The 25,976-nt window shown below is 36.9% G+C and overlaps 1 protein-coding gene across 3 annotated transcripts; it reads right to left on the bottom strand.

Moving 5' to 3' along the window:
• Positions 1-1,017: 1,017 nt before the first annotated feature.
• Positions 1,018-24,910, bottom strand: UBA3 (ubiquitin like modifier activating enzyme 3). Of its 3 annotated transcripts, XM_081245565.1 has the most exons (18): positions 24,853-24,910; positions 24,626-24,667; positions 22,431-22,551; positions 20,953-21,033; positions 16,916-16,998; positions 14,147-14,227; positions 10,096-10,139; positions 9,683-9,747; positions 9,218-9,373; positions 7,884-7,986; positions 7,634-7,747; positions 4,248-4,301; positions 3,671-3,707; positions 3,504-3,585; positions 2,473-2,573; positions 2,294-2,357; positions 2,151-2,205; positions 1,018-1,817 (listed from the first exon to the last, which is right to left on the bottom strand). In XM_081245565.1, exons 1-18 carry the CDS (start codon positions 24,870-24,872, stop codon positions 1,729-1,731), a joined length of 1,392 nt encoding a protein of 463 aa, XP_081101691.1. In that variant the 5' UTR covers positions 24,873-24,910; the 3' UTR covers positions 1,018-1,728. The 3 variants fall into 3 exon arrangements, with proteins under 3 accessions (XP_081101691.1, XP_081101693.1, XP_081101692.1); XM_081245567.1 differs by lacking the exon at positions 9,218-9,373; XM_081245566.1 differs by lacking the exon at positions 24,626-24,667 and having other exon boundaries at positions 24,853-24,896.
• Between the last annotated feature and the right edge of the window lie 1,066 nt (positions 24,911-25,976).

Genomic DNA, 25,976 nt, shown 5'->3' with positions numbered 1-25,976 from the left:
TACACCAACATGCAACATTCAGCTGCAGCAGTTGCCACTTTTGACTAATAATTTTCACTCCAATGTCACAGACCCCACTATTCTAAGTACACTCTTCCTAATGTGGTTATTTACCTCACCTGTTTCCCCTACACTTAAGTATTTTACCCCACTGCAAGGAACCATGCCATAAAGGAATTATTTTTATTATTTTTAGCCATATTTAAACTCTGCCCTTGAGAAGTTATAATCCTCTGATGTTTTTATCTAACTTCTGCAAAAATTTGCATATTGAAACTTTTACAATTTTGTAATCTACACAGTAGTACTAAGTAACTCAGGTAATTTCAAACAGCTTAGCTAAGTAGCCGGAAGAGGAGGTCAGATTAGGCTTGGAATCCCTCCCTGCTCCAAGACTTCTAATTGTACAGCTTGAGGTAAATGACCTAAACTTTCTAAAACTATTCAGCTCTGAGATGAAGATATTATCACCTTCTCACAAGGCTACTTTGAGAATTATTGTAGCACCTGTATATAGCACCTGTAATCTGTAACTTTTTAAGGAAAGCATATACATTTATGCCGTATGATTTATAATGAAACAAATTATTTATCAATATAGAGCTAGAAGTAAAAATAAATGAAAATTTAACCCACTGACATGTAATCATAAAGCTTTTAAATAGAAAACTGCCATCCAAGTCAAAAACAGAGAACGTGTACGACATGCTCCCACACTAAGATACTAAAACTCATTTTCAGTATTTATGCTTAATTTTGTTTTAAGCCTTAGTCTTTTAGGAGGGGGAAAAAAGCATTTTAAGAGGTGTTAATATAAAAATATAGTCATTCCATTTCATTACCTTATTATGTTAGAGAAAATTAAATCAGTAGATACTTATTGTGGCTAAAATATTAATTCAAGTACCATAAAATTTTCGTATTAGTAAATCTGCTACATATTTTAAAATTATTTCTACCTTACTACAGAACTACTTACTATCCTTAATATACTTTAAAAAATTTCAGTGAGAAAAATAGACAACATATGATTTTATTAATAAATAGTGTGAAAGCATCAGTGATAACTGTTTAAACATTAAATTCTTTTAAACATCCATGTCTTGGCTTTAATGTTGGGCATACTGGCCTCTATGGCACTGCAAGTAAACACACGAAAATACTTCCCATTTCCATGCACAGGTATTCAGCTATAACACCATTTACAAATTATTACGGACAAGATAACTTTTGCAATAATATTCATTTGGACAGCCACGATTAAGTGAATATTAGATCAAGCAAGAAGTGGGCTATGTTCAATATGCTCTAGATGTCAGGTTGTAGTATTTAATGTTATTTAAAACTTAATTTTCTTATTTTTTAAAAGGGACATATTTTGTATATGTGGGTGCTCAAATGAAAACTGAAGAATGCATTCTTTGACCATAACAAAATCCATATACAAGAGGGCGTTTGCCTCCTCCTCTAAAAGAAGCAATACATTTGCTCATAATCTCTCTCTCCAGGCACCATTTTCCATATTACTAATGAAAATGCTGACAAGCACCAACCCCAAAATTCTGTCTTCAAGGGAAAGTTATAAAGTTAAAAAACAGTGGCTCATTATAAAAAAAAAAGGTCAAATTCCAGCAACACTAATGCTAAAAATGACATCTAGTAAATTTCTTAGCATCCAAGAAGTATAATATTTTCATGAGTTTTCTATTATGTGCAGATTTCTTTTCCTTAAGAAGTAAAATGAAGTTTGAACAGTACAGTCTGTGGTGTAGTGACATCAGCAACTGCCAGTTCTTGCCCATCAACGAGACCCAATTCTAAAAGAAAAAATGTACAATTAACCCAAGCAAAAAAACTCAACAAAATAGATAATACACACATATACAAACTATAAAGAATCATGGGCTAGATAAACATCAAAATCCAGTTCTCTTTATTTAATCAAGGTAGTATTATATTTGATTTCCTAGAGATTTTTTAATATTCTACTAAAAGAGCAATAAACTCTATTAATGTTGCTAAAGATATAAGTAGGATGGCAGCACCATTTAAAAGCATTAAGAGCAAATCTAGAAGAGGCATTTATTACTTTTACTGGGAAAAAAAGGAAGAAATTGATTAGTATTAGTAAATATACTCATTTAAAATACCTTTCAATGTCTTGGAGAGATTTGGCCTTGTTCGTTCTTCAATAGAGGTTACTGACTAGAAAACAATAATGTAAAGCACATTAAGTGAAATTAAACTTTTAATATAATTTTGTGGAAAAAAATAAAAACTGAACACTGATCACCTGTAAGTAAAGTGTTCTATTTTTTCCCTCTAATGTGGCTGTGATAGCTGGAGATTTCATCTGCCTAAATTATAAGAAAAACAAAATCAAAGATCACTTTTTAAAAAACAATCCTAGTTTTTAAAGTTTTAAAGTCACAAAAATTCTTCTACAATGTAACAAAAGTCTTGAACACTTACAGAGAAGCACTATTGGTTAGATAATCCAAAACCTCCTGCAGTTTAGCCGATGGAGAAAACTGAATGTTTTGAGGAAGCTGGCTACAAGCTGGGCAGTTTTCCTAGATATAAAATAAAACACAAATCACAGTGGCACATGTACCAATAACAGTCTCTTTATAATGATGAAATGAAAATCAAGTTGTTTTAATAATCATGCATATTCCCTATGAACAAATTTTTATGTTTTAAAACCTGCTTTTCCTAAAGGGCCATTTTTCCTAAATTATTTTGCTATACAGTATTTATTTCAGGATACAGTATTACAAAAGATGTATCAGTAAGTAGGGTTCTGGAAGTTAGAAAATACTTAGAAAGGGTATGGGCAATTTCATTCACATTTCCAGCCAGTAATTAATATTTAAAAATCAGGGACTTCCCTGGTGGCGCAGTGGTTAAGACTCCGCCTGCCAATGCAGGGGACATGGTTTTGAGCCCTCGTCCAGGAAGTCCCACATGCCGCGGAGCGGAGCAACTAAGCCCGTGCACCACAACTACTGAGCGTGCGCTCTAGAGCCCGCGAGCCACAACTACTGAGCCCACGCACCACAACTACTGAAGCCCAAGTGCCTAGAGCCCGTGCTCTGCAACAAGAGAAGCCAGCACAATGAGAGGCCCACACACCGCAACTAAGAGTAGCCCCCGCTTGCGGCAACTAGAGAAGGCCCGCGCACAGCAGTGAAGACCCAACACAGCCAAAGATAAATAAATTTTTTTAAATAATAAATAAATAAAAATATGCATGATCAAAAAAGTTTTCATGCGCTTCCCTGGTGGCGCAGTGGTTGAGAGTCCGCCTGCCGATGCAGGGGACACGGGTCTGTGCCCCGGTCTGGGAAGATCCCACATGCCGTGGAGCGGCTGGGCCCGTGAGCCATGGCCGCTGAGCCTGCGCGTCTGGAGCCTGTGCTCCGCAACGGGAAAGGCCACAACAGTGAGAGGCCCGCGTACCACAAAAAAAAAAACGTTTTCATTAGTATACTATTACTAACCTTTCTCTCTGCTTCAAATGTGTACGTGTACAGTCCATCTACATCATTGAATACCAAGTAATTATTAAGGGGAATATATGCACTGTAATGAAAAAATGTTCATTCTTATGTAATTGAGCCAGATCAAAACACAGATTTACAAATATATTAAAAATGAAACCCATTACCTTGTGGCTATTTTAAAAACCTCAGTGGCACACACAGCTAAAGCGGAGAGAAAATAAAGGTGCTTTAACTCAATGAAAATTAGACATTTAAAATTAGAAGTTTTTAAAAAGTCAGTTATAAATCAGTACAGATAAATTTACAAGGTTACTGATTACAAAATAAGTAGATAGAAAAATACATATATAAACACTCTTATTTGTAAAAACTGAGAAAGTAACATTTTATATTTGTTTTGTTTACTCCAAATGATAGAGTACCACCTCATGTTTTTCTCCCTCTTCTTCAGATTACTGTGCAGCCTGTTATACTGATTAAAAAGAAATGGCACTAAAATGTCCCCTTATTACAGAGTACTTTATCTATGATATAATGTAAGAAAAAATATATACAGGGTCCAATAGCTTGTTTTGTGGTTTTGGGGGCAGCTTGATTATACCACCATCCACCCAAGGAGATAATCAAATTCCCAGAACACCAGTTTTCTGAGATCAAGTAGCTGCAGAAATATCAATTTAGGTATTGAATCAAAACCTGAAGGAAAGAAAACAAAATTAAGTAGTGGCCATTTTTCCTCACCTGCAATGACTGCATTTGTGGAAGCTACTGCAGGAATGATTCGTTTTACTACCCCTGAAAAAATATACTGATTAAAATATGGTCATTTCTTTTAAAAAGTAGGTATCTTAAATTAGACAATATGATGATTTAATATCATTTTCCGTAACTTGATTTTTCAGGATTTCAGGTCAGAAAATAGACTTAAGCTTAACAATGAAACAACCTTCTTTCACATTCACATTATTTTCTATCATGTTCAGAATCTTAAGCAAGTTACAGTAGGAAAGAATAGTAAATTCTTCACACTGTTTCATATAAAGATGAGACAGTAATATATTAATAACTGCTAAAAATTAGAGTGTTTATTTTGTTCCAGGAACAGTATGAAGATTAAATAAAATATTACAGAATTTTCATAACATCATGTTAGTCTTATCACTCTGACTTTAAAGATAAGGAAAATGAGGTTGAGAGAAATTAACAACATCCACAGCTATACACCTCATAAGCGATAGGGGTGGTATATGAACCCAGCTCTGCCCTAAAGTGCATAATCTTAACCGATACAGTATACTATACTATACTCAGTAAGCTTTGAGTAAAATAAAGTAGGAGAATAACAGTTACCTAATTTTTCCTCATCTAATAGTTTTAGCTGTTCTAGTCACAAAAATTTAAAACAAACAAAAACTGTGCCTAATCATTTTGTTTCACTCTACAATATAGACTACACAAAATATTAAATGTAGTTCTCTATTTCTACCCCACTTTTTTCATATCAGTATCCACAAATTAGGAATGAACAAAGCCCCACCTTAAACCATTTTTTAAGTACAAAATAAACATTCTGTAACTATATTTGTACTGTTCATTTTAGAAAAACAAAAATTCAGAGAAAAGTAGCCATATTATCTTAGAGTGTGAGACAGCCCTGAAAGATGTGTTCCCAAGACTTCAGGTGTAGGCAGGTTTTAAAAACTTCAAAAAAAGGGAAATATCTAAGAAGGCGCGAAAGGAAGGCAGTTAAGTTTGGAAAGCTGTTTTAAAAAGTTAATTCTGAAAGGAGAAATAGGAAGGAGCTAACCTCATGATTACTGGAAGCTCTCCAGTGAACCACATAGAGCAGGACGTACTGGAAGGAGCAACAGGTAGTCACAAACAGGGAGGAGTTGAAGAGACACTGTCCAATAAAAGCAATGTGAAAATGATAAAGATACGCCCCTGTCCCCCAGCCCTTTTCAAAAAATCTGGACTTCACCTCCAATTTGGCTTCTGCACTCCTTGTCAAGGCCCTCCATCCTCAGGCTGAGAAGTGCACACCAAGCCTTGCTAAAAGGTATGGAAGGATAATTCAAACTACATATTGAAATGAGTTTATATAGTTCCTGATCAGGACAAAGAGAATACATTTTTAAATTCAAACAATTAGCAAATAAATGTGCACTATATGCCAGACACTGTTCCAGGCGTTGAACAGAGGAGCAGTAAAAAAAAAATTATCCGCTCTTACAGTGATGGAGGAGTCCATTAGACTGGATGGTCAGGGAAGACCTCCTTGGGGAGGTGATAATGTGGGCTGAAATCTAAACCATGAGAAAGACCCAGCCATGCAGTGACCTGGGGAAAGAGCAATTCTGTAGAGTAAACACCAAGGGCAAAGGCCCCCAGAACAGGGATGAATTAGAGTGTAAGTATGAAATATTCTTCGCATAGAAAAACAAGGCTACCATTAGTTCTGAGCAATTATGAAAAGGTAAAATAGTGAATGGCTTAGAAGTCATTTTCAGTTGAATGATCAGGAAATGGTGCAGTTCATACCTGAGGGATAAGCAGCCAACCCTGAGGGGAATCCAAGGAAGAGCATTCCAGGTGTTAGGATCAGGAGTATTAAAGCTCTAAGGTGGGATCATGCTTGGGATCAAAGCAGGTCAGAAGAGGGGAACGAGGAGTGTATAAGAGCAACAAGGAGTGTATAAGAATGGAATTTTCAAATGACAAACCAGAACATTAGTAAACATAAGGAAATAATCACAGGAGAGAAATGGCAGATTTTCACAAAGACAAAGCTCTTTCTGGTGAACTTGATGATCTTGGACAAAATTCTAGGAAGGGTGAACTGAGAGTATCTACATTAGGAAACACTGATCACTAAAACTGAGCATTATAACTGTTCACTGAGACAAGTCACAAGACTATGTCATTTAGTTACTGTGACTAGCTTTGCAACCCAAGGAAATGTGGAGGATAGGCTTCCGCAGAGCATCTGGAAAGGCCTTTCATGACATCCTTGTGAACAAGACAAAGAAACATGAGGTACTCAAGAAGCTGTGATCAACAGAGGAGATAAATCTAAAAGGGCCTGACCAGAAGTATGATTCAGATGTCTGTTCTCAGCTAGTTTAGTCTTGTTAAAATTTTAAATTAATTATTTGGAAAAGAGATAAAGGATATGATTATCAAAACAACAAGTGATATGAAGCTAAAAATACACAAGTTGGCAAGCATAAAAGAATATACATATATAAAGAGAGAAAAGCCCATTGAATTTAAGAATAAACTTATAAGGACCTATACTTGAGTATAAAAGAAAAAACTAACACCCCCCCCATAACTGCCAAATCTGTAACAGGGAGATGTGGCTTAGCAATTGTATATGTGGAGAAAACTTCCAGATTTTAGCATGCAGTAACCTGAAAGAATCAAAAGTAGAGCATCAATGTAAACAACAACAAAAACTAAAAAAGTCTGCTCTCCTCGAAGACTGCATCAATGATCAGAAGTTTATCATACGACCCATACTAGAGCACTGCATTCTCACCTGGATAGTTTAAAAGAAGTATGGATAACTAAAATATGGTTAGAAAAAAACATGATGGGAACTTGAGTCATGAAACTTGTCAAAGGATTAAAGGAACTAGGAAGGTTGATGGGAGTGATAACGATTTGGAGGGTTCAATACGTTAAGGGCTATTACTTAAAAGAGAATTAAATGTATATGTGGCATACTCTGGGACAATACTCAGACCACACTAAAGATGGAGATTTCTTCTCAATGTACAGAAGAATTGTCTTAACAATACTGTCCAAATGTGAAATAGACTGCCCCAGGAAGGGATAAATTGCTCTTAAGCAAAAGATGAAGTGAATAAATGGTTCGACATGGATGATTTAGGGCCTCTTCCAACCCTAAATAAGATTCAATGATTTTACTAAATTCCTTCTAGTTAGGAAGTAGTATGGATTCTAGTAAACTCAGTTCCCTCCTACCAAATTTGGGGCACCTTTACTGAATCCCAAATGGATAGTACTATCTGAAATCACATCAATTATTTCCCCCAAGGCATCCCACCTCCTGAAAAAGGGATCATCCTAAGATCATAATTTATGACAATTCACTGACTTACCTTGAGTGAGTCTATACGTAATACCCCTAATGTTATATTGTGATGCTCTCTCCAGGGATTTTTGGAAAATCCACTGAATATGATCAGGATCATCGCCGTCTAATGGAACCCCTTCTGTCAGAGGAGAAAAAAAGGAAGGGAAGACAGAAACATGTCAACTTAAATCAACTTATTTTTAATGTAATTATCCAAATAAATAATATAGACAAACATTTTATGTAATTCTGGATTATGAAATTAGGTTTATTACCTCCAAAAGGCTGCTCCTTAGGCCACTGCAATATCCTTACATATTCAATACAGTGTTCTGGTAGCCTGGGCATCGACGCAATGGTGCACATAGGAAAATTAACCTAAAACCAAGTTTGCCTTTTTTAGTGGATTTTAAACAAGAAATTACTTTAAAATGTAACTTCTAGTTTTGATCTAGTTTGTAACACTTTCTTATACTTCATCTTAGCCTTCCACTTACAGAAATAAAACATTTTATACCATTAAGAATGCTTCTGAAACTAACACAGAGGATCTGAGTCACTTCACTTAAGTTGATCTGCCTAAAAAAATAGGTTTGCCTTATATTTACAAAGTATATAAATTTAAGCTTTGTTAGAACATGGGAAGGAAAGGGCTGAATAAATTCTCAAATATGAGTACTCTATTATGTTTACCTAATATTCATATCTGAAGATATAAAATTAGCCAAAATCAAAACAAATTCAAAGTTTAATCAATTCCAAGTAGATACTAATAAAGTTATTTATATTTATAAATCAAAATTCTAAATGCCCTTTGAAGTGGGTATGTAAATTAAAGAGCACCATCTTTAGAAATATCATTCTTATCCCTGATATCTTTATCTCCCTGAAACAATACAGGCAAAGACCAAAGAAAATAGATTACAGCTCTATCCCAACATATACCTTTGTAATTGATCTCTTGATCTCTACTCTCCAAATAAAAAAATAATACAAATGAATTATGAGAACAGTATCAAAATGATGATATTCAGTCTATATTCTATCTTTCCTCAAACAGAGCAAAATTTCATATTTTACCATCTTTCTTCTTAGCATGATTTTTAAAATACGGTTACCCCTAATTAAAAATCCTAGGGCTTCCCTGGTGGCATCGTGGACCCCTAATTAAAAATCTTAGGGCTTCCCTGGTGGCACAGTGGTTAAGAATCCACCTGCCAATGCAGAGGACACAGGTTCAAGCCCTGGTCCGGGAAGATCCCATGCACCGCAGAGCAACTAAGCCCGTGTGCCACAACTACTGAGCCTGCGCTCTAGAGCCCGGGAGCTACAACTACTGAGCCTGTGTGTCACAACTACTGAAGCCCACGCACCTGGAGCCCGTGCTCCTCAACAAGAGAAGCCACCGCACTGAGAAGCCCATGCACCGCAACGAAGAGTAGCCCCCACTCGGGGCAACTAGAGAAAGCCCGCACGCAGCAACAAAGACCCAATGCAGCTAAAAATAAATAAATTTTTTTAAAATCCTAAATATTGACTAGTCTTAATAATTCAACCCTTATTCTACCCCAAGATACTATAAAACAGATGTGGGTGCTTCTGTGATTACCTGTGGTGGGTACAGTTCCAGTGTGCATTCAACACAAGCAGTCATTCCAGGGAGAATCACCCGGGCATTTCCTTTAAAACCTTCTGTCCCCCCATCTATCAAAGGGACAATGGAGCTTGGATCTAATACACCATCTTCATAATTTAGAAGAGATATCTAGGAAAATTATTTGAAGGGCTTATAAGGAGAGGGGGATAAGAATTCAAAAAAAGGGAAATGCTATCTAGTAATTCTGTAAGTCAATCACATTATTGAGTAATAATATAACAAACCAAGGGATTACATTAGTAGCAATTTACATCCTCACCTGAAAATTAATGACTGGCAATAAACAGTGAACTACACCTATTACTGAAAATTGAATAAACTCTGATTTTTCAAAAGTGTGACACAAAAGTCTCATTTTTAGTACGTTAAGAGCAGCAGGAAGAACTTCAGAGAACTGTAAAAACACTAAGTCTTTACCAGCATGCCATTTATCCATCTTCTGGCTATGACAGAATCCAGTCCACATACAATTATATGAAATTCTACGAGAAAAAAATGCAAGTTACGTTTTTTAAAATGCTGCTGCACAAAATAATTCACCATTTCTCAAAAACAAACAAAAAACCATTTTTCATTATAAAACAAACACACACAGCTTCTAGTCCTTGAGTAATCCTTACTCAAGAGAGCATATAAAAATGCACCTAATGGTGCCAACTAAGAATTAAAACGGTGCCATTCTCTTTTCAGTCAGCAACATTCCTGAAAAGCCATCAAGAAATGAAAGCAAATAAAGAAATAGCCTTCAAATAGCTAGCAATCTTTAAACAGATAGCAACTAAAAAATAATAAGAATTTAGTGAGAATTTAATTTCAAGTGGAAAACTTACGTCGATAGAAAGTGTCGTTAAAATCCTGAATCTTGTTGAAATGTCTGAACATAAGTAAAGGAACTTAAGCTGCTAAATTTTTAACTTGTAAAATGAATTCAACAATTCCATAAGGATCAAATTATAAATGTATATTTAAAACAAGACATAAGTCATCAATGTTCAAAGCAGGGGAATTCAGGAATCTGACAAAATGAACACAATCCCACCCGATGAAAAGCCTTTTTTCTAAACACTACTCTCTCGTAACCACATAGTTTCTCTCATCTCCAAACCTCCATATCATTATAACTGTGTCTCTGTTATACTCTCTACTCTGCTTCAGTTCTTATATAAAACCATAAGCCCTGGGAAAACAGAATGTGTACCTTCAACCACCAGCACCAAGCAGAGAGGCAATAAACATTTGTTTAGTGAAGGGAACAGGCACATTATAGTTCCCATTTAGAAAGGGGATCTCAGAAGTTAATTTACTGCACAAATTAACACATTGTACACCTTAAGTTTATACAGTGTTGTATGTCAGATATAGTCAATTAAAAAAAATGTTACTGCAAAGCTAATTTTTAGAAAACATGTTTCCAATAGCTTTTTCAGGTGCTAATGATTTGTTATTTTTTTTTTTTTTCCTTTGGAGAGGGGGAGAGATGAATTTTCTTCTTCTCTCATTTAACTCAGTTTTCCAAGACTCTCTTTTTACCCAACCCACACCACATTTGCAGGCTTCCCCAGCCTGGAGGGTGCCAAGGGAACCCCATTCAAAATTGGCTGTGGGTGTGAATCATAGTAGTTAACATTTGAACAGTATATATATGCCAGAAAAATTTTTTTTTAATTTTTCAAATGAAGCAAATTTGTTTAGTAACATATAAATTACACTCCCCTGAAACAAATCATGCATTACATATTTTAGAAAGCAAAATGGAGAAAAGAGGGACAATACATATGTTTGCCCTAGATTTTTTTATTCTCGCCTACAAATAAAGTTATAAAAAATACATTCAATTCTAGCCCTCACCCACTCAGACCTCTATTCCTTTTGAATGCTAGGCAAACAAAAGGCATAAGCTGCAGCTAGAATAGCTAGAAAAGGTCAAAAGGGAACCAGAGCAAACACTGGAAGAACAAAAATAGGAGACACAGGAGCCAAACCAAGAAATCCTACCTCCTGGATTTCTACAAAATACCCAAAGTTTCCCAGATCTTAATAATGGGGTAGACAAAGAGTGTGCACACTTTTTCCCCCGCTTTCTCCCTATAAGGACCTGAATTTGCAGTTTTAAACTTTTTATTTTTGCAAAGATAGTACACAGGTGTCCCATATTTCTTTCACCTGGTTTCCCCCAACAGGTACATCGTATATAACTATAGTACAATATCAAAACCACAAATGTGACACAGGTACAATGTGTGTGTAAAGTTCTGTCACTTAAACACATGTAGATATGTGTAACCACCACAATGAAGATAAACAACTATACCATCACCAAAAATATCTCCCTCCTGCTACCCCTTTATAGTCACACCTATCCCTTCCACCCTGGCAATCACTAATTTGTTCTCCATCTCCATAATTTTGTCATTTGAGGAAGGCTATAAAAATGCAATCATACAATATATGACGTTTTAAGATTGGCATTTTTCATTCAGCATAATGCTCTTGATATCCAACCAAGTTGTATTTCATTAGTTAGTTCTTTTTTACTGCTCAGTATTATTGTACTGAGTACAATAATTGTATATTGTATATACGGTATTAACTGTACCACAGTTTAACAATTCACCTATAGACACGTTTGGGTTGTTACCAGTTTTTGGCTACTGCAAATATAGCTGCTATGAACATCTGAGAACAAGTTTTTATGTAGACATAGTACTCATTTCTCTAGGGTAAATGCCCAGGAATGAAAGTGTTGAGTCATATATAAAGTACATATTCAAATTTTTAAGAAATAGCCAAACTATTTTCCAGACAGCTATACCATTTTATATTTCCCACCAGCAATGTACAAGTAATCGAGTTTTTCTGTATCTTGGCCAGCATTTATTATTATTTTTCATTTCAGCTACCCTAATAGGTGTGTAGTAATATCTCATTGTGATCATAATTTGGATTTCTTATAGCTAGTGATTCTGAACATCTTTCATGGGCTTTTTGCTATCTTTTTTAGCAAAATATCTCTTCATATTTTTTGTCCATTTTCTATTTGCACTGTTTATTTTTTACTTTTGAGTTATGAAAGTTCTTTATATATTCTTGATGAGTCCTTTGTCAGATAACTACTTCCTAAGTATTTCCCAGTGTGTAGCTTATCTGTTCATCCTCTTAACAAGATCCTTCACAGAGTAAAAGTTCTTAATTTTGATGACGTTCAATTTACCATTTTTTTTCTTTTATGGATCATGATTTAATGTGGTCTAAGGACTCTTCATCAAGCCCTACGTCCCAAGATTTTTCTCCTACATTATCTTCCAAAGTTCTGCAGTTTTACATTTTATACTTAAACCTATGATCCATTTTGAGTTTATTTTTGTAATTTTGATGTTTGAGATTCATTTTTTTGCCACCAGAATTTAGTGAAGAGATTATCCTTCCTCCAGTGAATTGTTTTTGCACCTTTGTCGAGTATAAATCAGCCATATTAGCACATGGGTATTTCTGGTTTCTCTATTCTGTTCTGCTGATCTGTGCCAAGCTCTCTGGCAATACTACATAGTCTTGATTATTGTAGTTATAGAATAACTCTTGAAATTGGCTAGTGATTCCTCTGACTTTATTCTTTCTCAGTATTATCTTAGGTGTTCCTTAGCCCTTCTCTATGAATTTTAGAATAATCCCATCTGGAGAAACAAAAAAAATTGCAGGAATTTTGATAGAAATTATGTTAAACTTGTATACAAATTTGGGGAGAAGTGACATCTTTAGTATGCTGAAGCATCCAATTCCTGAACACAGAGTATCTTTCCATTATTTAGATCTCCTTTGATTTCTTTCATTAGCATTTTGCAGTATTCAGCATACAAGACCCATACTTATTTTGTTAAGTTTACACTTAAGTATTTCTCCTTTTTTTGAGTGGTTGTAAATGGCACTGTATTTTAAATTTCACTTTCCATGTGTTCACTGCTAGTACAGAGAAATACAATTGATTTTTGTATGCTGATTTTTGTATCCTGTGGTATTTCCAACATAACAAATCCCATTTCCTAAATTTCTGTAAAATACTAAAAGTTCCCTGGATCTAAAGGTATGGGAATCAACAAAGTGTGAACAGTCCTTTTTTAAAACATATTTCTTATAAAAATATATTTACTCTGACACACCTTCCACTTAACTAATAATATACTGACTCTTTACTTTGCCTGCTATGGTAAGGCGACACAAAGATTAATGGGGGGCTTCCCTGCTGGTGCAGCGGTTAAGAATCCACCTGCGGATTCAGGGGACACAGCTTCGAGCCCTGGTCCGGGAAGATCCCACATGTTGCGGAGCAGCTGGGCCCATGTGCCACAACCACCGAGCCTGTGCTCTAGAGCCCATGAGCCACAACTACTGAAGCTCACGAGCCTAGAGCCCGTGCTCTGCAATGGGAGAGGCCACCGCAATGAGAAGCCTGCACACCACGGCAAGGAGTGGCCCCTGCTCGCTGCAACTAGAGAAAGCCCGTGCACAGCAACAAAGACCCAATGTGGCCAAAAGTAAATAATAAAATCAAATAAATAAATTTATTTTAAAAAAAGATTAATGGGATCCAGCCTACGAACTCAGAGTCTAGTAGAGGAGATATGCAGCTGAAACTGAAATTAAGGGCAATAAGGCAAAATGATGGCACTGGCTACATTTATAAAATTTATATAACCTTAAAAAGAAAAGATTGATAGGACATTAAACTAAGTGTTACCAGCAGGTATCACAGTAATAAGCTTCCTGCTGCTGCTTATTTTCCTTTTGCTTATCTGTATTCTCTATGTTAAACATCTCTTGTATAATGATAATAATAAAAAGCTTCAAAAAGTTAAGTATTAAGTAACTTATTTGTCAAAAGGATACGGAACTACATTGCAATTAGGAACTCTGTCATTTAGAAATTCTGCAGCAACTTCAGCCTTAGGTCTTCCAACATCTTTAGGCCTACAGGAAAAATTATATTAAATTATCATTTACAATATAAATCTAGATTATCTACATAATCTACTTTCACACATAAAAATATCCACAGTGAGTTTATTTGGAGGCTATTTAGAGGAATATTTTTAACCTAAGTATTTCTGATGAAAAATTAGTCATTCAACACTAAATGTCAACCCTTGTTGATATTCCAAATTAAGTATTTACAAGTATTGACACGGCTAATTAAGTATTTAAGTAAAAATATAAACAGTGCTTTTTTTTTTTAAGGTAAAGCATAATAACAGCATGTTTCTTAGCCACTTCTCACTGTTGTGTTTCCCAATGTAAAAAATTATCCCAGATCCAGAGATTTCCAAGTATTTGCCCTAAACCTCAGAACTTCAAGGTGTTACTATGCAGGTCTTGGCTGAAATAAATTCGAGGGGTCCTAGGGATGCAAGAGCGTTCATTTATCCCCTTCTTCCCATGTGTGCTGATTAAGTAGTAACTTTTGTGTCCCATAAGAAGCCATAACCATGTTTTTGAAGGAATAATTCCAAAGGCATTATGTAAAATTGCAAATGTTACCAATATTTTCGAGGAGGTAAAAATTAAAAGACCCCAAAAGGTCACTCCTAGATAATAACCATAGCTACAGACAGGAAAGGACAGGAATTCTCTCTTCTAACCTCAGTACAAATGGTATTTTCTTTCCTAATATTTCCTCATTCTCCTCACAGAAACAAATCACTCCCTCATGTATACATAACAAGTTCTTCATTACTATTTTTTCACAACATATTTTTGGTTACATACATAGGTCTATCATACTAGACTATGAACAACTGGAAGAAAGTTACCGTATTCTTACCTCTTTGTACTCCTTCCTACTAAGCACAGAGTAAACACTTTAAAAATAAATGAATATTAAAAAAATCAATGTGCCTAATAGAAATCATATTTTATTTAAAATTGGAATTAAAAAAATGCTTTAACAGGTCAATTTTCTCCCCCCTAATAAAGCAGTATGCTTTTTTGACTCAAAACTTCTGATAAGAGTTTTATTCTGACTTTGTCCTAACTTGCAATAGAAGAGGCTCTAGCATAAGTCAAGCAACTTGATTTCAGTACTGCATTCAACTACTCTGGACAGAGTTGTTTAGGTATGTAAAGATGATAAAATAGAGTTTCAAGAATCTTTTAGGTTGTGCATTGTATGTGCTTTCATAATAGATCCCAAATAAAAGAACTCCTAGATGGTTTCTGTGGGAGCTGCTACTTTATCATTCCAGAATTAGGGGATTAGATTGCTCCACCTAAAAACTGCACTTTGAGCAAAATGGCCTTTTATATACATCATCCTTGCAGGACACTGTGGCCTAATTACCTAACCTGGAAAACAAGTACCTACCCTGGGGTTTGCTCTGAGATTAAAAGAGGTAATATAGATAAAGAGCTTAGAAAGTACTTAATATATCCTAAGCACTCCACAAATGTTAACTGTCATTATGATCGTCAATCATTATTTCAGCCCGAAATTAAAGGGCATGGCCTACTATCAATAACCAATCAATTCGGTCGTGTCTTTTTTTTTCCTTTTTTTTTTGACTTTTATTTTATTTATTTTTTTATACAGCAGGTTCTTATTAGTTATCCATTCTATACATATTAGTGTATATATGTCAATCCCAATCTCCCAATCAGTAGTGTCTTTTTTAGAGCAGTCATACACTAAAAATTTGTCAGACTGGAAAGGGCCCACAAACTTTTTCTATCAAGAGAAGAGAAATTTCGAGGTTTAAAAAAATACACAAACGAAAACCTTAAAAGTTAAATGTAGGGTTCACACAATTACAATATTTTATTAACTTGACTTAGTTTAACCCATCCTTCAATCTCTTTAAGATTTTCCACACATTTAATTTTATCTTTTCTGCTAACCTAACCTCAGCCTGCATACCTAGGACTATTTGAGTGCTTTCTGTCAGTACTCTATAAGCACTAGAGAGAGAGAAAAAAGTCCCTATCTCTCCGTATCTATAATTCTTTGATTAACAAATAGATACATTTATCTAAGCCATTCAAGCCCCTAAATGCTACATACTAAAATTTATTAATGAACTTTTCCTCATATCTGCATATAAGGCCTATTTCCAGTTTTTAAAGTCACTTCAAACAAGCTGCTCTTAGATTGCCTTCTGTATGTCATGTATGCCTAAGGTAATTATCCCTCTTTGTTCCATTTCACTTGCTCCTGGGTTTTCTCTCCTTAACTCACCATTTTCTTTCACCTTCTATAAAAAGTTCAAACTCTGTCACAACTTCATTGCCCCAGAGTCACCACTCAAATCTTGGCTCATAAGTCCCCACCAATATATCTCACGAGGGCCTAATATATAGTTATGGTTCTCTTATGAAATCAACAGAAGGAAAAGAGCTGCACTCATTGTCTTCAGGGCACAATCACCCCAAAATCACATACACCTTTTGTAGATTTCCTTAAAAACAACAAAAACATATATTTGCTTACAAAACTGCTTTCACCAGAATGCCCAAAATTTTGCTGCAAAATTTTACCTAAGATGGGAGTGTAGTTATTTTCTTAATAAAATTTGTGTTATCCTCTCAGTGGTTTTTAAAATTATTAAACTGCAGTGTACTCAAGTTCAAATGATTATCACAATTTTAAAATAAGATATTAAAACTTACCTAAATAAAAATTGCCTATTTAGATTGGAAACATCTATAGTGTCCATGTCTATAACATGAATCTGTCTAAAACCAGACAAGGCCTGTGGGAATAAAAAAAAATCCAATTAAGCAGAAGTTTCCTCACATCTGAAATTTTAAAATTTCTTTTCAATGGTCTTAAATCTACAAATTCTCAATAATAAATTCTGCACAATAATTTTCAATGGTTAAAGAGTCTTACAAGATATATAAAATTCAGGGTTCTTGTAAAGGTCAAAAAAGTGTAACTACTCAGTTTTAAATAGTCCATATCCAAAAGAGAATAACTCAAAATTTCTATAGTTGTTTCATAAACACGTCTGTAAAGTTTGTTGCTTTCCTGCTGCTGCTGCTGCTAGATATTTTAATTTTACTAGTCTTACTACGTAACTTTATTTGCTATTCTTTTTCAGAATATTGTTGAAATATTCCTACAAGCTTTATCTTAGTTTACATAAGCATGCCGCCATTCAGAAATAACTATAAGATTATATTATAAACACACACACATATGTATATACACTGCACATGTAAAAGAAATATCTTAAAAGTAGAGTCAAGAGCAAGCAAACAGCTAGAGAAAAGCAACAAACTCTTGTGTTTCAGTGATAATGCCACATATTTTAACAGTACAACCAGTGTTCAAATTTACCAGCAGGAGCTAAAGATTAAAAAAAAAAAATCTCAATAATCAATTATGCTTTTCTGGTCTTGGTCAGTTTACTTATGTAATCAAATTGAATCACTTGGCAATAATTTCCCCATTTTTCTGCCCCTCTTTATAGCAAGAAACTCTCAAAAGAGTTGTCCATACTTTCTTCCTCAAAGTCCTCTCTTGCACTTGCTGTAAATAAGCCTTCACTCCCATCACTCCACCGAAAACCACACTCGTCAGCTCATCAGTGACCTCCACGTTGCCACCTCCAATGACCAGCTCTCAGTCTCTCTGACATGACCCATCTCAAGTGTCTGGCAGGGTGTGGATCAATTCCCCTCCCCAAAACACGTTCTTCACCTGGTCACCCCACTCATGAGAATATGAACACTTTTAAAAAATTGGTTTCCCATTCACCACATTCATGAGTTTTACTCCAAATTTACTGGCCAGAATTTGGAGCGCCCTTGCGCTTATTAGTTCTGGTGATTTCAGACATTCTCATAAAATAAAGCATCATCTAACAGGTATCTCAAACTTTACAGTTTCCAGAACCAAAGCCAATCATTCTTGCTCACCAGAACCTGCAAATCTGTTTTTTGCCCAGCCCCCCTCACTTCAGTGAATGCCAACGCCATCTTTCCAGCTGCTCAGGGCAAAAACCCTATCATGTCATCCTTGACTCCTCTCCTTCTCTTATGTCCCACACCAATCCATCAGCAAATCCTGCTGACTCCATCTTCAAAATATATCCATAACCCGACCACGTCTCACCACCTGCAGTACTACCATCCTGTTCCAAGTCACTCTCACCTCTTGCCTAGATGACTGCACCTTCTAACCAGCCTCTCAGCTTCCTTCTCTGTTCTCAACACATCCGCCACAGTGATTCAAGTTAAAGCCAGACCGAGTCAACTCATCTGTTTAAATCTCTCCAATGACTTCCTGATTCAGAGTAAAAGGCAAACTTCTTACAGTAGCACCTCAAGCCTTTTGGGATACTCACTCCAAGCCCCTCCCATTATCTCTGATATCCTCCTAGAAAATGCCCCTCCTTCCTCACTTCTGCTTTAGCTGTAATGACCTCCTTGTCCTCCTGGAACATAAACAGTTATGCTCCCACTTCACAGCTTTTGCACCTGATATTCCCTCTGCCTAGAATGTTCTTGCTCACCTTTTTGCTCAAATAGCACCTTTTTGTGAACCCTTTCCCTTCCCACCAGGCTATATATTGATACCTTCCATCCTTCCTTTCTCCATAGCATTTATTACCATCCGACATACTACATAGTTTACTTGTCTTTTCCCTTCCATTAAAACATAAGCCCCACAAATACAAACACCTGTCTCGTTTGATGCTGTAACTTTAGCATCTAAAATAGTACCTGTTATACAGAGAAAGAGGCTGAATAAATATTTGCTCAATCAATAATATTAATGTCATACCTTTTTTTTTTTTTAGAATGAGCCTTTGGGGGCTTACAATCAATTGAAAAAACATGTATGTATATCTCTTTTGTACTTATGTGTGAAACAAGCAAAGTAACAAGTGGTAAAACTGAAAACACTTAGTTTTCTTCCTTTTTTGAGTAAGAGGTTATTACAATGCAATAAATAACAAGGCCACTCCTAAAGTTGCTGGATGACTACTCCTCAGATCTAATTTCCAATTACTTTACATTTAAAATTGGTATCTATCACATTTTCAAATAACAGCTTTGGAAAAAGTTAACTATTTAGGGGATTTGTGCACACAATTTGTGCATACAAAACCACTGCCCATGCTCCATAAATCCTTTGGTTCTGATGCTGCAAGGGTATTTATGTCTGATAAGGTACTGTCATTTTGGCACCCTATCACAGAGTATATCATACATGCTGCTGTTTATTTTGTGAGAGACTTGTCTTCCCAGTGATATTTCAAATTAAGGACACAGATCATGATGGCTTACAATGCCCACAGAACCCAGCATAGCTGACTACCATGAAGCGCATTAATTTTTGCAGTCTCACTAGGAGCGATGTTAGTGTTTCCTAGCAAAATTAATGTGGCTGTTTATATTTAAACTTTGGTCCCAAGGCTGACTTTTTAGGTCCTTCATCGGGCTGTTACCTGCTTCATTTTCCAAGAAGCCTACTCTAGCATTTCCACTTTCCCACATACTAATCATAAGGCTGGCATACAACAGCTGCACATCAATTCTTCCCTTATCCATTTTTGCTAAATATACTGATAAAGTCTTGTAAAGAGCTACTACTGTAGTTATCAGAAGTCAACGAAATGGAACTTCCCTGGTGGCACAGTGGCTAAGAATCCGCCTGCCAATGCAGGGGACAGGGGTTCAAGCTCTGATCCAGGAAGATCCCACATGCCGCAGAGAAACTAAGCCCGTGTGCCACAACTACTGAGCCTGCATTCTAGAGCCCGCAAGCCACAACTACTGAGCCCACGCACCACAACTACTGAATCCCGCATGCCTAGAGCCTGTGCTCCGCAACAAGAGAAGCCACCGCAATGAGAAGCCCGCGCACCGCAACGAAGAGTAGCCCCCGCTCACCGCAACTAGAGAAAGCCCGCACACAGTAATGGAGACCCAATGCTGCCTAAAATAAATAATAAATTAATTAATTTTAAAAAGTCAGTGAAACTAATTAAGTCACAAAGTATGTATTTCCAACCAGTATACAGAAACAGCTTCACTAAATAGTACCCCCTCTTAAGATAATAGTCATTTAAAACAGACTGACCAAAAAAAAGGTTTAGCTCCCCCAAATTTTATGGATATACTACCATATGGTCTTAAAAAAAATTACTATATGATTAGATCATGAAATGACCTAATGGTTCAGTGAAACACCTGACTAAGAACTGATGGCCTGGATTGGATTCCAGATACATCACCATAATCCAGAAAAAACTTGTCATTTAACATCCCTGAACCTGTGTCTCCCCTCTACATAAAATGAGACAGTGTCCCATGCACCTAAGTGGGTCATTTTGAGGGACAAAAGAAATAATAAACTCTTTGAAATTACATGTTAAATATGAGTTACCAGTTTTGTTATTTACTTCACTGAATTAATGAGCTCTCTGCAAGAGGAAGCACAAAGATTTGTTGGATAAAAAGGAGAGAAGAAAAGAGAAGTAAGAATTTCTATTAACAACTTTATAGCCGAGGACTTTCGGGCTTAAAAAGTTAAGTTACATCATCGTTTTAATTACTATCTGGAATTTGACCTGCTAAACTTATCTAACAAAGGCTCAGGAGAAACGGTTAACAATCATAACAAAGAAATGACAGAAAAGGAAAAGGGTTTAATTATCATAAAGAAAAAACTTCATATTATATAGTTATATTACCAGATTTTTCAGGAGCTCACATCCTAAGCCGCCAGCTCCAATGACTAGAACTTTACACGTATCTAACAAAAACTGGAGAGACTGTAAAGAACGAAAAGGCATATTAAAATCTAGTTGATAAAAACCTTAAGTAGCATCAATAAAGCAACAAACCATAAAACAGCCTCTGAGGTTTCCATGAAAAATGCAACTGACGATAAAGAACAGCCTCTGAGGTTTCCGTGAAAAATGCAACTGACGATAAAGAACAGCCTCTGTAGTTAGCAAATTATATTAAACTTATGAAGGTAGAACCAGAAATTCTATAACCCTAATGATTTCAGAGAGTTCCAACTTTAATGTTTTTAAATTGACTTTTATTGTATGAAATGAAAACGGTATTTCTAACAAGAAAAACTATGCCTAGTTAAGAGTTGTCTTTTTTTTTTAACTTCGAAAGGGATGGAAAGCATCAAACCCAATTATTTAACTGACTTCTTAAAAATAGAAAAGTGTAAAAATTGTAAGAACTGAAGATCAAGCACTGCACAAGGTGTTTAGAGGTCTTTAAAAAAAAAGGCAAGAATAATAGCTGCTTTTGAATACAGTGGGTTAAACTTACAAAACATGAGATGACAGGAAGAAAAAAGAGACAAAGCTCTTAGAATATTGCCTATCAGCAGAAACAACCTCTTAACAGAAGTATCTTAAATTATTAGGCCAAAAAAAATATTCAGAAGCACAGGAAAATATGTTGGATTATCCAAAGAAATGGAGAATACTGTCAATTCTGTCCAAGATTCAAGGAAAGAAGAGTTATTCAGATAAGACACTGAGTCAAACCCAAGAGTCTGAACCTTAATTTTAGGAGCAGCACAATACTTCTATTTCAAAACGTCTCTTCATCAATACAAAAGGACATAAAAATTCACTGTAAAATTTACTGTAAAGGAATATTTCCTACCTTGTAATAAAAAACAGGTTGTTTCTAACTAACATTTGCTTTAAGTCAGACACTACCAGTTACAAATTCTATTCCTCTATTATACAGAAGTCACATATTTTTTATACTTTTTAACATGCAATTAATTATATTCAATTCTAAGCAAAGATGCTCATTTCAAATAAACTTCAAAATTTAAACAAGCACATCTATATTCCTGTGAAAATTAAATTTCTCATAGCAGGGCTAAAAAGGTGTGTCTCAAAAGTAATTTTAAACAGGAATTTTAAGTGAAGTATAACTTAGAATTTTAAATGAGGTTATGAAGTCATTTTACTCTTGAAAAATTTCAACATATTACATGAGAAATGTGAAAACAACTCAAATATTAGTCATTCAAATAAAATCAGTTGCAAATATTCCATTTAGTATTTCAAGATAACTTACACAATTTTATTAGTATTTTTATTATAAGAGGAAATTAAAAAGGAAGCATTTCATTGTTTTTGAAACATAAAACTATTAGAGGAGTTATTTAAAAATAAACGTTTCTCACTTCAGTGCTCGGTTCGAAATCAGGGTGTGTGAAGGGTCCAGATCGCTCGAGGAACTTCTTTACATGGTTCCAGCGACCTTCCCAGTCTCCAGTGTCCCCACACCCACCATCAACAGCCATTCTGCACAGAACACAGTAAATTCAGCTGCAAAGATCAGTATGAAAAAGCCACACCTACAACTATTATGGTTTCCCCAAATGAAAAGGTAACCACACCAGACCTGCTCAAATAAAAAGGGTAATATTCCATGTGGTTATGCTTATGCTTTTAATGTCTTTTCTTGGTATTATACAGTTTATTTAAAGGTAAGAACTGCACATGTTTGAGGAAATCAGTCAGTCGACATGTTTCTGGGTTCCTAAAACAACCTAAGATCAAACTTGGGATACTGGGGCTTCCCTGGTGGCGCAGTGGTTGAGAGTCCGCCTGCCGATGCAGGGGACACGGGTTTGTGGCCCGGTCGGGGAGGATCCCACATGCCGCGGAGCGGCTGGGCCCGTGAGCCTGCGCGTCCGGAGCCTGTGCTCCGCAACGGGAGAGGCCACAACAGTGAGAGGCCCGCGTACCCCCAACCAAAAAAAAGAAAAACTTGGGATACTGGTCAATCGGTGAGAAATGGGCTTTCTAAACATGTGGAATTTACTAAAGATCACTGCAAACTGCCCAATCTGTTCTATGAACACACTTGGAACAGGAAATACAAGCTACAAGGAAAAACAAAATCCAAAAAAACCCTCCACTTCCAGAATCCTAATGCTTGACATCTAACACAATTCATGTGTCCTTTCCAAGTCTGAAAGGTGAGACTTGAAGATTATTTTTCATGAGAGGAACTTTAACACATTTTTCTCTTGAGAGGTCCTAATTTTCAAAAAAGAATCTCTCAGGACTATGAAGTGGTTTCTGTTGCCACTAAACACAAAGAATGTTTTAGGTTATAATTATGCGACAGATAGGCATTACCACCTAGAAATCTTTTAGAATATACAATCGAGTAACGAGGGACTCCTCTAACAAAATACATGTATTTTCTACTCATTGCAAGATCATGTTTCGTTGTGATTATTTTTAATTTTCAAATTTCCTATAATCCCACAATTTCTACCTTCAAACATATTAGTATGTCCAATTTTTACAAAAGGGACCAAGTATTGCCTAGCAATAAAGACCATAGGTTTTGATGTCACAGCTGGGTTTGGTTCCACAATTAATAGCATTCTGACCTTGAGTAGATTACTTAACAGTCATAAACCTCATCTGTAGCTTGTTTGTACCTACTTCTTAAGGTCAGAATGAGGATAAAGAGATAATCCACATAGACGCCTTAGTACAATACTTGATATACAGTAAATATTCAAATTGTGGCTGTCATTTTAAAGTGGAGAGGAAATGAAAGGTGGAAAGAAATGTGAAACTAAACTTGTTCCAAGTCCTCTTGCAATTGAAATTCAACTTTCTGAGGAAGATACCTAAAGACTCTAAGGCCCTGCTACTGGGAATTGGCCCAGAAATTAATACTAACTCACCACGCCCACTGCAAGAGTACTTTCTTCCCCTCCACGTAAGGAGGAAGGAAAAATATGTGGTGTTGCCCAGGGTGGAAAACACTTCGTTTAAACCTGTCTCACCTGCACAAAACTAAGCATCTGATATGAAATAAGGTGTGTAATTAACGGAGAAAATAAGCTTTCTGGAGTCAACACTCTCCTTTAAGAGCCAATGATTTTGCACAAATGATTGAAGTGCTTAGTACAATACCTGACATAAAGTTCTCATAAAAAGTTTGCAATTAATACTATTGTCTCAGTGTTTACGAAAGGCCCAAAACGGCCTAGTGTCCGTTTCATGTGTTTTAGTAAGATTCCCTTCTCACAAGGTCACGGCTCTGACAATTTGGGATGGAGGAAGAGGGGGGCGCAAGGGTCCTTCCGCAAGACCTTTAAGTCAAGCACCCCGGCGGGCCAGCGCGGGATCTGTGCGCGCTACTCGGGCCCGGCGCCCGCCAGAGACAGAGACCAGGAGGGCCCGCCGGGCCCCTGGGGCTGCGGGCGGGGGTCGGGGGATGAGGCGGCGCAGCCTGCGCTCCGGGTGCCCCCCTCCCAGCCCCCCGGGCCCGCTGCGGCTGGTCCCCTGGCCTGGGGTGGGGGGAGGCGGGGGTCCCCGGAGAGGGCCCCGGCCTCCCGGCAGCACTAACTTCTCAGCCAGCAGCTCCTCTATTCTCCTTCTTTTCTTCTCCCTAAAAGAAAGAGAGAATAAAAGAAGGGTCAGCATCACGCTACACACTGGGCGCCGCGAGGGGATGAGGGGCGAGGGGACGGGGCGGAGGGTGGGGGGACTCCGGGTGGAGGCGACGACCGCCCACCGCCGCGCTCTCTCACAACCCAGCCCTGCCCGGGGCGCCTGCAGAGCCCGGGTACTTACGGCTGCTCGCCATCCGCCATATTGTTCTCCGCCTCTTCCCAGGAACCCCCACGACGGGAGGAGCGAAGGGGCGGGGCAAGGCCAGGAGGGAGAAGGCGGGACCGGCAAAGGAGGCGGGGGCCGGCGAAGGGGCGAGGACGGGGAAGGAGGGGAGGAGGCGGGGCTAGTGGGGCTACTTGTGCCAGGCTCCCGGGGCTTCAAAGACTTCTTTGTAATTAAAATCTTGATTAAATACACTTAATTAGAGAAAACTAGTGTATAATGTTATGCTGTGTGAGAATACAGACGTAATACATTATTTGTTTAAACAATTTATGTATATGCAAAGCATCTCATCACCTAAAGATAAATGGTGATAGAATTTTGGAATACTTTCTTCCAGAGTCAGAGATAGATAGGTAGATATGTAGGTAGATAGATAGGTGTGTGTGTGTGTGTGTGTGTGTGTGTGTCCCCGTGTGTGTGTGTGTGTGTGTGTGTGTGTGTGTGTGTGTCCCCGCGCGCATGCGTGTGCTTATTTGGATGGCTGGATACAGAAAAACAACCATGTTCAAAAATACTTGTGTGCGTACATATATATGCATATCCTTTCTTGGAGTGGGACAAGAATGAGATTTAGAGTCAGAAGAAACAGTTTAAATCCTTAACTCTCCACTGATTAACTATGAGACCTTGGGCACTTCTGTCTTCATTTGTAAACTGGGGATGATAATGTTTACCTTGTAAGACTGGAATTAAATGAAATCCATAGTGTTTTCAAAATATAAACCCGGATCAGCCACATCAGCATCATTAGAGAACTTGTTACAAATGCAAATTTTCAGGCCCCACCCCCAATCTTCTACTAAGCTTTGGATAATTCTGTGCAAAAGAAAGCTTCAGAATCACTGAAGTGGAATGAATGCATAAAGCCTTATAGGCACTCAGTAAATGTAGCTGCTATTAATAAATTATGATACTTAATCTCCTCTTTGTCCTTTATTATCCCCCAATCAGGTTTAAGTCAATAGCATTCATTGAGCTGAAAGTCAGTGCCAGGCAGTAAAAGGAGGGATAGAGTTCACAGTCCACAGTACTTAATAGGAAACACCAGCCTCTCTCCAGGTCACATGTCTCAACATCAA

The sequence above is a fragment of the Mesoplodon bidens genome (assembly GCF_964165515.1).
Source record: "Mesoplodon bidens genome assembly, chromosome: 10".
Taxonomy (NCBI): Eukaryota; Metazoa; Chordata; class Mammalia; order Artiodactyla; family Ziphiidae; genus Mesoplodon; species Mesoplodon bidens.
Note: the sequence above shows the minus strand (reverse complement) of the source record. Positions and strands in the feature narration are given on the sequence as shown.